Source organism: Copadichromis virginalis, linkage group LG3 (assembly GCF_057382275.1).
Source record: "Copadichromis virginalis isolate Kocher_CV1m ecotype Utaka linkage group LG3, C_Virginalis_male_GT1.1, whole genome shotgun sequence".
NCBI lineage: Eukaryota > Metazoa > Chordata > Actinopteri > Cichliformes > Cichlidae > Copadichromis > Copadichromis virginalis.
In genome coordinates, this window is record NC_140620.1 from 49,401,381 (window position 1) to 49,412,119 (window position 10,739).

General features: G+C 40.9%; 1 protein-coding gene across 1 annotated transcript; it reads left to right on the forward strand.

Moving 5' to 3' along the window:
- Positions 1 to 4,366: 4,366 nt before the first annotated feature.
- LOC146715077 (DNA damage-inducible transcript 4-like protein) lies at positions 4,367 to 6,792 on the forward strand. The gene is made up of 3 exons (XM_085451501.1): positions 4,367 to 4,532; positions 4,753 to 4,900; positions 5,388 to 6,792. Exons 2-3 carry the CDS (start codon positions 4,810 to 4,812, stop codon positions 5,876 to 5,878), a joined length of 582 nt encoding a protein of 193 aa, XP_085307627.1. The 5' UTR covers positions 4,367 to 4,532; positions 4,753 to 4,809; the 3' UTR covers positions 5,879 to 6,792.
- Positions 6,793 to 10,739: the final 3,947 nt, after the last annotated feature.

Sequence of the window (10,739 nt, forward strand, 5' to 3'; positions counted from 1 at the left end):
ATTTTGCTAATTATGAAGGTTTGGGGTTTGTTTGATGTGCGCTAGATATTTGCTGTTAGGACGACTTGTTTGCGCGTGTAACAACATAGGAATTTGCTGCAACAGAGGGTCTGTTAAATGTTTTTGTGGGGTTTTCTTCTACAAATGTTGCACCAAAGCACACATAACTAAAGCAGATGCAAAAGGCTGTTTGGATTTATAGACACTGGAACTACTTTATGCTTTGTGGCTGGAATTTGTCATCATCAATTTCCTCAATAAATCACTAGAAAATGTCTTTTTTGTGCTGCCCTGTTTTTTAACATATACATATGCATCTTCTGATAGATCTGAAATAGCATATAGGAGATGTGCTAAATGGATAATTTAATCATTAAAATAAATTAAAAGTTCTAATTTATTGTATTTGATTGTGGTTCTTTGTGAGCGAGCTGTAGGACACCAATGGTGTGAGTTAAGTGATTCCCCACTAGAGGGAGCCAACAGGTAACTACAGAATGAAAGAGCAAAGAAATATTTTTGGCTGCTGTTTATTGCAGCCAGGTTCCAAAGAGGTTGTTGACAGTGGAGTGAGATATAAGCAACGATAGTCAAACACACCTCTCAGCTTCTTCTTCATATTTCCACGCAGTGCGTAACAAATAAGTTCAAGAGCCTCCCTCCCAGATGGTGTTTTGAGTATATAACATCAAACATAAAATCTCTCATGACCTTCATTTTGCTCTGATTCACACACTGCCCTGTTAGGTCTGACCGTGGCCTTCGTAAAATGAGACCGGGTGACAGCTTGGACTGTGGGCACGTTTCCATCAAAGACACGGCGAGCAGGTTGGCAGAAGACCCTCCACACACAAATAAAATGCGCTAACAGCTGTGGCCGGGGCTGTGACATTCAGGGCATCGTGGGGAGCTTTCTTCGCGCTCTCCTGCTCAGTGTGTTTGTCACCCCTTTTCGACCCCTTCTCCTCTCTTGACTCTAAATAATCAATATGTATCTTTGCCTGTTATTTTCTCCCACATGTTTTTGTTCCTGTTGTTACAAACCTGAATCCTTCTGTCTTTTTACATTTTAAGGCACAAGCCTTCTTAACTAAAAGTGCATGCTTTGCAGAATAGAAATGAGCATAGCGGGCCTTCTTTAACTGCCATTTGAAACATTCACATTAACGTTGAGTCATTTTATTTTAAAAGCACATTTAATAACAGCAGCACTCGACCCAAAGCGCTTTACAGTCGATGCATTTAGAGGGGACAGTAAAACTGTGCATCTGAGGAAGTAACTGGCAAGGATTACAAAAACAGATGAATAAACTATCAACGCATCAAAGCTGTAAAAGTGTTTAAGAAAAGGTCGAGTTTACATTTACATCAGCTGTGGGACACGATCTGAGCTGAAGTAGGAGATTCATCCAAATCTGGAGGCAGACAGCTTTAAATCTGAGAAATGAATAAAGAAGTCTGACAGGAGCAGTTGTGATAATGACCTAAGTGACCTGGGGCAGAGAATAGTGCGAGCAGATCAGAAATGTAAACCACTAAAGCCTTTAAAAAGCTAGGAAGGGAGCGATGTGCTTTCTTTTCTTAGCAGCTGTTAAAAACCAAGCTGCTGGATTTCAGATCGTTTGAAGCCGTGAAATAGTTGAATGGGTGTCAGCCCCGGACACAGCGCTTCACAGATGACCAGCCAACAAGTTACAAAACCATGGACTGGGGATAAAAGTTGACTTTTTTAATATTGCTGAGATGTAAACGATGCCTTTCAGAACATTTTTCATTTGTTAACTAAAACTGTTCAAGCTGCCTGTGAAAACAGAGATTTTGAGCTCACTGTGCGACACATAAAAGCCTTTTATGTTTGAATTTATAAAGTGATAAATTAAAGCCTTCATGACCCACAGACTTTAAAGAATAGGTTTAACTTTTTTCTGTGTGTGTGTAAGTCCTTTTTTAAATGTACAACCAGCAAAACGCAGCTACACACCAATATGAACCCCGGCACATGCAACCTGCTTTCTCCTGAAATGCAACTCAGCAAAAAGCTTCTTGTTATTCAGTTTCCCAGCGGGGGCAACGAGGGGCACGTTTTACTGGATGGAGGCGAGTCCCAGATCGGCATACCACGTGTCCTCAAGGGGATAAGAGAAGGCTCATCTGAACCAGAATGGATTAGTAACCCGAGACCCGACACGTTTCATCTTTTGCTTCATTCAGGGAAACAGGAGTTGGGGAAAAATTATCAAGCGGATTCGGATTTGACTTGACTTACTGACAGGAGGTTAAGGTCGAACGCAGCAGTGCCTCACATTAGGGGCCTGCTCTCAGCTGTTTCAGTGGAGCAGATGTTTGACGCACAAAGCAAAACGAGCAGAAGTGGATGTGATCTTGTGCAGAAGTGCAAACGCACTGCACCTCCTGAGCTCAATTTCCGAGTGCTTAAGAAATGCTTGTGTTGTAGACACTGCACGAATCAGTTTGCTGCCCAGGCTACTGCAGCTAACTCCCACTGCTGCAAATTACAACAACGCCTGCAAGATAAGAACCAGAGCTTTGCAGGACAGGTCTCGGGCACAGTGTCTGGAATAAATCACACACAGTGTTCTCTTCATGGCAGATTTTCAATATGTCATGCAGCTGACACTCGAGATGATAGTCTTTAGAATATAGAAGTGTCTAGATTATTTTAAACTTTACTCGATGACCTGGATAAATATCTTTTCAAAGGAATCTCTTCTTGCTTGTAAATTTTAATTGCAGGGTGTAAAATGTTGATTGCTGGCTTTGAAACGATTAGATACAGAGTTTTATGTGCTGGACTGTGCCCTAATACTGATGATGTTAAGAGGCGCTGCATAAGAGCTGGGAAATTATTTTACTTCTACTTGTAATCTACCTAAAGTACAAGTACTCCTTATTCAGAGCCCCTGACCCACTACTACCCCTTAGACAGCTACTAACGACCTTGCATATTTTTCATAAATGTCAGTCCAAACCTCATTACCACCGCCTCCATAATGACAGCTCTTTCTGTCCTTGCTGTGTTTTTGACACATGTGAACTTTACCAAAGTCCTTGCTTACCTAACACTTGTCAGTATATTTCTGCATCTACAAAAGCAGCAACATTAAAGAATGTGACTTTTTTTCCAGGGCATATCTAGTTCCCCCCATGTGACCGGTGGAAAACGCTTGGTCTCTCCGTCTCTCCCTCGCCCACTGGATTCCATTACCCTTTAGCCAGCAGAGCTGCTGGGGGTAAGAGGGTCAGATCCAGTTACTGGGAGAAAAACTCTGTTGAGACTGTGAGTGGTGAGAGATAAACCGCTGATGAACTGAACAACTGTGCTCGCCGCGTTGCCTGCCAAATGTATACACACAATACAGTAAGACAAGACATTTTTGGCTCAGCGGCTCTATAGTCAAAGGGCTTCCTCCTGCCTCACAATCCTGAAATTCACATTTTGATCTGGTTTAAAAGAATATCTGGGGAAATGTTTGCACACTTTACTCATAACTGTACTTTTGGGAAGTGAAACCCACTCAGACTTCGTCTACTGATCTTCTGTGTTAGGATGAATGTCTTTCATACGGCAGTGTGTCCTTTTGATGAGGACATTGTGCACTCTGTGTTTGGGGTGAGGTTCACAAAAATTGGATTTGAGATGAAAAAGGGATTTATTTTCAGCTTTTGCCTCAAATTTTCTAGATAGTACCGTTGTGTCAATACAGCTAATAAAATTATGAATAAAGTTACTTAAAAAAAAATCTGTTTTTAAAGGGCCCACATGAGAATCTGGGACTGTTGTGGAGGGCCACCAGAATAAGTTCACAAAGAGATAAACTTGATACTGAACAGTAATGAGTTCAGCTTATTGGTGCAGTCCCAGTCTATCAAGTGACACATTGGGAATATTAATTAACCACCCCTTCTTTAAAGTGTGTAGTTTAACTTTTATTTTTTTCATGTGTTTACGTTTTCTTTATTCGTTTACCTTATTGATTACAAAAATATTTTGCGTTTTCTGATCAAACAGCAATATGAAAACTCACGTGGCTTGATTACAGGCTTAAACATAGCTCGAGGTCTCTCTATAATAATAATGAAACAGTCATAGATAGCTTATTAACATTTGCTGGTGACCCATAATCTACCAAACAGGTGGCTGAAGCGTTGAGTGCATATTAAAACACGTTTCGGGCGAAGTTAACGCTTTAAAATGAATACAAAAACGTTACGGCGTGTTATCTTGCCCACGTAGCAACACAAGAAATCACCCCCAAGTATTGGTCAATGAATTAATTTAAATGCTATTTCGCAGCCAATCGGAAAGGAGCTGTGTCCCGCGTCCAGCGCCTGATTGGTCAAGCCCTCTGGTCAGCTGAGTAGACGAGGGTATAAATAACCCTCAGAGGTTTCACCCCGTTGTAGTACGTCTGACTGTCAGTGTGTGTGTTTCTATATCAATGTGTGTGTGCGCGAATTTATTCATGAGGAACCGTCTAAATTAAGTTATTTTGTATTAAATAATATTTAAGGTGAGTCGTTTAATGCTGCGAATGAGTGTCTTTTAAGCTAGCAGTTAAGAATTGAGGGGTTTAAGTTTTTATTTGTTTAGGTTTTTTTACGGCTTTTTGTCTTTTAGGTGCTACATTTTGAAAGTTTTAGCATCCTGAGGTAGCTACCTCAGTTAGTCATTTGTTTAAATATAGCTCAAACCATCCGCTTGGACTGACACAATGACGCTACTATTTTCAGGCAGCTTTTCTAAAACTACGGGAAAACGGCCGACTCCAGGAGAAACAGGCTATCACCATGGTTGCTACGAGCACGTTAAAGCCCAAAAGCAGCGAGTGTGTTTCAGAATTGGCGGATAGAAGATATGACCACGGTTGCATTGATGCAGGTGAGCTTACTAGTGTTTTCTTTTTGTTTGTGTAGCTAACCTGCTAGATGCTGGATACTTCTAGTTGTGCGCTTGTTTATCCCTGTGTGGTGCATGGCTGCAGCAGTGGGGAGGAGGAGGGGGCGGGTACAGATGAAGTCATCCCTTCAGTTTGTTTGCGAAACAGCAGCCCACGATTGAAGGCAAGTCTGAGGCTGTCTTTCTCTGCACATTGCTACAAGATTGTGCTGCAGAAACATGATATTTTGTGGGTGTGCAGCTCAGACTCTTGAGATGGTATTTCGTTTTTAAGGGACTGTTGACACATTCACACAAGGCAGCTGAAAAGCATACAAACACAGACCCATTCCTTTAGTCATTGGTGGAGTTGAAATCTTGTGATTTGTCCCAGTTGACCTAATAAAATACCTTTCAATTTTACTGCAGCTGATATGATTAAGTCAGGATTATCTGACCTTTAAATGTTTATCTTGCCTTGTTTTCCCAGGACTGGACGTCTGGTTAGACTGCTTAGATGAGACCCAGAGGACTGCAGATGCCACTGAGGACAGAACCTGTCAGCAGCTGGCAAAGATGTTTGAAAACTGCCTTTCGCGGGCTAAGAAGACAACGCTACACTGCTCCTCTGTGCTGGTACCAGAGAAGCTAACGCGGAGAATAGCGCGTGAAGTCCTGCGGCTGGCATCTTGCGAGCCCTGCGGTCTGCGCGGCTCTGTTCTCTACGTCCACCTGGAGTTGGACAAGGGATGCAAGCAGCTCGAACGCATCGTGTACGATGCCACCGTGGTGCCTACATTTGAGCTGACTCTTGTTTTTAAGCAGGATGGCACCGCCTGGCCCAGCCTGCGGGACTTTCTTTTTATGGGAACCTGCTTTGCGCCGACCTTTAGGCACGCACTTAAACTGAGTCCAGGTTTCCGTCTCGTTAAGAAAAAACTGTACTCCTCCTCGGCAGGTACCGTGATTGAGGAGTGCTGAACTTTTGTAGGGATTGGGGATTTGGATATTGGGTTTCCTGTTGGGAAATGCACTTCTGCCCAAATGTAAATGACACTCCAGTGGTGTCACGTTTTCTACAGTGTTTTTGTACAGCGCAGTGTTAACTATTAGCCAGTCAGCTTTGGATGTAGAGCCAGAAGCTTGTGCATCAGAAAGCCTGATTGTTCTCATTCAAGTCTTTTTTTTTTTTTTTTTTAAATCAGCAAAATTGTAATGTTCTGGGTGTTTGTGTGTTTTCTAACACGAGTTGCTCAAACACCATTTGAAGTTGTACTTTTTGCAGATGAATGTAAACCGATCCCAAAGTGTGAGAGGGACATACTGTCGGGTACACTTTTCTTAAAGACACTAGACACTTTCTTGAGGCATCTGTGTGTTTCCAGATACGTTGAACGCTCAGCCACAGCGAGCACACAGAGGGCTGAATAAGAGTCTGACATTTAGTCTTTTGGGGGCCATATTCTGGTTGTGTGATGCTGTATTTAGGGCTGTGATTGTTTTTAAGACTATATGTCTTGCGTAGATGCTGCTGTCATGGTGTGGGACTTCCCACACTATAGGGGAATATGTGGATGCCTTAAATCTCATGCACATTTTTTTTTTTTCACACAGCTTTGTCACAGCTGCGTCTCTTTCCAAATGTTTTATTGCATTTTTATTTTTTTACCCCCCCTCCTCCGCCTGATGCACCTTTTCAATGCAGAGACTTTATAAATTATTAAAGGATGGTTCGCCCAAGTGATGTGTATTTGTTTTAACAATTAACTTGTTAAAAAAAAAAGTCCCAAATCCCCCTCCCCCTTTTTATTTTTTTAACTTTCCATTGTTTTTCAAATTTGATGTTGAAACAAACTGAGTTGTCTGTTTGGACAATAAAATCACTTTAATGTTCATTTTTGATTCCACGTGTGCTCTTTTCTCCATTCTTATATTGCCATGGATATCCTGTCATGGCAAAGCCTGCAAAACAGGGATAATTCACCTTTTAGACACAGCAACAGGCATTACAAGATCTTGACAAGAATGTGGCACTTACTTGATCCTTAAAAGCTTAAAAATGTAATTTGTTCTGCAGGCTTCCACACGCCACTCTCCTGACTGCTCATAAAGCTCACTGGCTGCCGCTGTGTGTACCTGCAGTGTTTGTGTGACATTTCTCTCATTGTCTTGAATGGTTGGGATTTTAATAAACTTGTGAGATGAGCAAAAGATTATGAGACTCGTGTGGTGCATGACAAGATTCCTCCCAGTTTTGCTTTAATAATGAATTACTGTCATAATTGTTTACAACTTTTTACATTAGTGTAAAAGTTAGTTATGGCAACACGCCGGTCATACTCAAGTGGCGAAACAGGCCGCAGGGGTTACAGCAGGTTAATGCCAGAGTCACATGATGTTGTGCAAGATGCGCTGCATACAGTCCTTGTGCAGGACAATGAAGCTCTGATCGTCTGGTTGGCGTCACACGTAACGACCTCTGATCCCGTTGCTTTGCTGTGCTAATGTGGGTCAGCGGCGCAGATCTGAACTGCGAAGCCCATAAACACAAAAGATCCACAAAGAATATGTGCTATACAATTCATCGCTATGTCTAATATTTCTATAGATACACTATCAGTCACAGGTTTGGACACACTTTGTCATTTAATTGTTCTTCTTTATTTTATTTTTTTACTTTATTTTTTATGTAGCAAAGAAAATAACTAAATATGTTCATGATGTCTTCAGTGGGAATCTACAATGTAAATAGTCATGAAAATAAAGGTGTCCAAATTTTAGATTGATAGTGTACCACACTTGATTATTCATGGCCGGAAAAAAGAAGTTAAATTGAAGCCCAAGTTACAGTCTAATTTCCTCCTGTCCCCATTGTTATATAGATTTACTTTAGGCCTTCTCATTCCACCTACTACATCTTACAAGGATCTTTGTCAATAAGTCCCTTGCAACATTAGCATTTTCCCCTGATTTATGGTCCTTGTCCATTAAAAAGGCAGAGTTGGCAAATCCTCCTACTGAGGGAGGCTTTGCCATAATATCTTGCCTCATGGAAAAGTACTGAGGCCCTTGTCGTGCTGCTGCAACCAAAAAAGAAAAAAAGGAAAATCTTAGCGCACTGTACTGGCTCGGCAACTCGTTTGCTGAAGCTAGTAAATCTGCTTGTGGTGCTCGATATCCTCGGTGTCAACATGATTCATCTCACCCCTGCGCAGCGTGAGTTACATTGATGGTTGTGAAAGGGGTCTTTTACCGCCACAGCTGTGGAGTCGATCACCCCGATCAGACGGATGCATACTGCTTACCCTGCACAAACAGCCTACAGATGTTTATCGGCTTTTGATGCCTCTCCATCTCCACGGGCTTATCCGAGTTACTGGATAGGCCTATTTGTTCCTGACTCCTGAGAGATGAGCTGGGCTTGATTCCATGTTTCCTCCTGACCCGTAGAGCAAGGTCTTTCTGGGAAGATGGAAATCTGATGAACTTACTAAAAGGAGAATGCATGCCACTCTGAGACCCGGGGTTATCTTGTAATGCAGATATGTTTATCTGATTGTTTGTTTATGTTCTAAGTAAACAAAAATTTTTCCCTATTGCCTCATCATCTTTTGGGTATGTCAGTTCACAAGCAGACATAGCATAAACATAGAAAAAAACCCAACCAAACAAAAAAACAGGAGGCCCTTCTTACATTGGTCAGTATCCCCATTTGGAATTAGGTAATAAGTGATTCTGGATCAGCTGCCCTGTGATGCCGCGATCTTTATCTCACACCAGGAAACAATAAAATTCTTGAAAGTTAGACGATAAAACTTAATTTGAAAAAAACGTCACTTTATGTTCAGCTTTGTTTGCACAAAAGAGAAAAAATGAGCCCTCCATCCGAAGAAAGAAGAAGAAGGCGTTAGGTGGTTGAGTGTTCAAGCTCATGTTTACGAGTTTCATCACATGATGTTTGGGTATCAAAATACATATCTTTAAAACACTTGACTCTTGCTGCCATTGGAGCAGGCAGCATGTGATGTTCAAGAGGGAGATGTTAAATCTGCTTTGGCCTGCAAAGTTTCAGTGGCTGTAGGATGTGCTGTGCCGAGCTTAATTTAGCCTTAAAAGTAAGAAGATAGTACAGTGACCGTGGAAAAACACCAACGTTTGCAGCGCTTTCTTTTTGGATTAAAAGTAGACATTTCTTACCAGCGCTGTGTGGCATGAGATATGTTTATTTAGTACGAGTCCCGCCTAGCGTAATATCCTAATCATCTTTTTCTGATGTATCCGAGGGGGCTTCAATTTTAAGAAACTTACAATCCATGACACAGTATCAAATGTAGGATGACGTGAAGACTCCAGCGACAGTTTCCCTAATACTTAAACTGTCTTCACGTCATCAGATCTTTGTCTTCTCCATGCACCTTGTGCCATAAAAATTTATTGGACATGTAATGTAGATCTAAATGTAGAAAATGCCTGGTGAGAAAAGTAATTTTAACTTTTAAGGACAGTATGTATGGTAGGACCGATTTGATGGGTTGCATTAAAATGAATGCATTTCTGTTTTGGGTTATTTTATGCTCACTTTTCCTCCATTGCCATGAGTCTGTAACACTCCTTCCACAGTTGCATGAAGGTGCTTATGAGCTGCAGCTGAACTAGTGAATATGTGTCGAAAGCTTAGCCTCTGAATGATGTTAAACAGGTTATAAATACGTGATTTACAATTTGTACCTCGAGGGTGTAATAAACTGTAACTAACGTACAGGTAGTACCTTCCCATGTGACGTCATATTTCCTTCCTACTGAGATATTTGATATTTAGTTGTGCAATGTGCATTATTTTGAGTAGTGAGTGAACTGAGATTTTAAATAAACTCTTATGACTGGTCTTGGACGTAATGAAATAGCCCCTGCAGGCACATGATGAACAAGTTTAATAGCAGTGCAGGACTAAAAGAAATGGATATTTTGAGATGTTGCTATGCTATTTTCAGTATGCGGACTGTTATATAAGTGTCACTACAGTGTTTATGTGGCGGCTATGTGTGACCTTTGTAGGACACTGCCTCTGGAAGGTTTGGAGATGGCAGTTCCTCCATAACTAATGGATGTGCTTGGGAATAAAGATGTAGAGATGCATGAAATTGTTTGTAATATGAACAGAGCAAGGAAGATTCAACTGAATAACTGAATGTGTGCCCATTAACAGATGCCCAGTAGATATATAAGCCTTCATTTTACACAAAGCATTTTTTTTTTTTGCTTTTAACATACAAAGCCAGAGTAATGTGTGCAATATAAACATTTTGTGAGGATATGTGCCAAGAATAAAAATACCTCGGAAACCAGAACTAAACAGGCAGTCTGACCCACAGGAGTTGGGGAGCGTCTCTCGTGTTTTTCACTAGAAATTATGGGTTATGGATGGGTTGCGCTGAAATTAAACAGGAAATGCTTTTGGCATCACTGATTTTCATGTTTTGTCACCTTCCTTAAAAAAATAAAGTTAAAGATTAGTAAAGCAAAGTTTATGCCAAAGTATATGAGAAGTAGTTTAAATGATGTTTCAGTGGACAAAATCAATAATATGAATGCACTGGTTTACTTAAAACAGATGAGAGTATCCTATTCTTTTTAAAAAGAACATCAACATCAAGCAGACCGATTAAAAAGAATATAAATAATATTATCATGAATTGCTAATTACTGTCTGAGAGTGTGTTGGGGTGGTAAAGTGGTCACAACCTCTTTAGATTTATTAAATCTGTGTATTCACCTGATTAGCATTTAAAGTCTTGTTGTAAAATAAAACCTTGCCAAGGCTGGTTTCTTTTTTCAACACTGA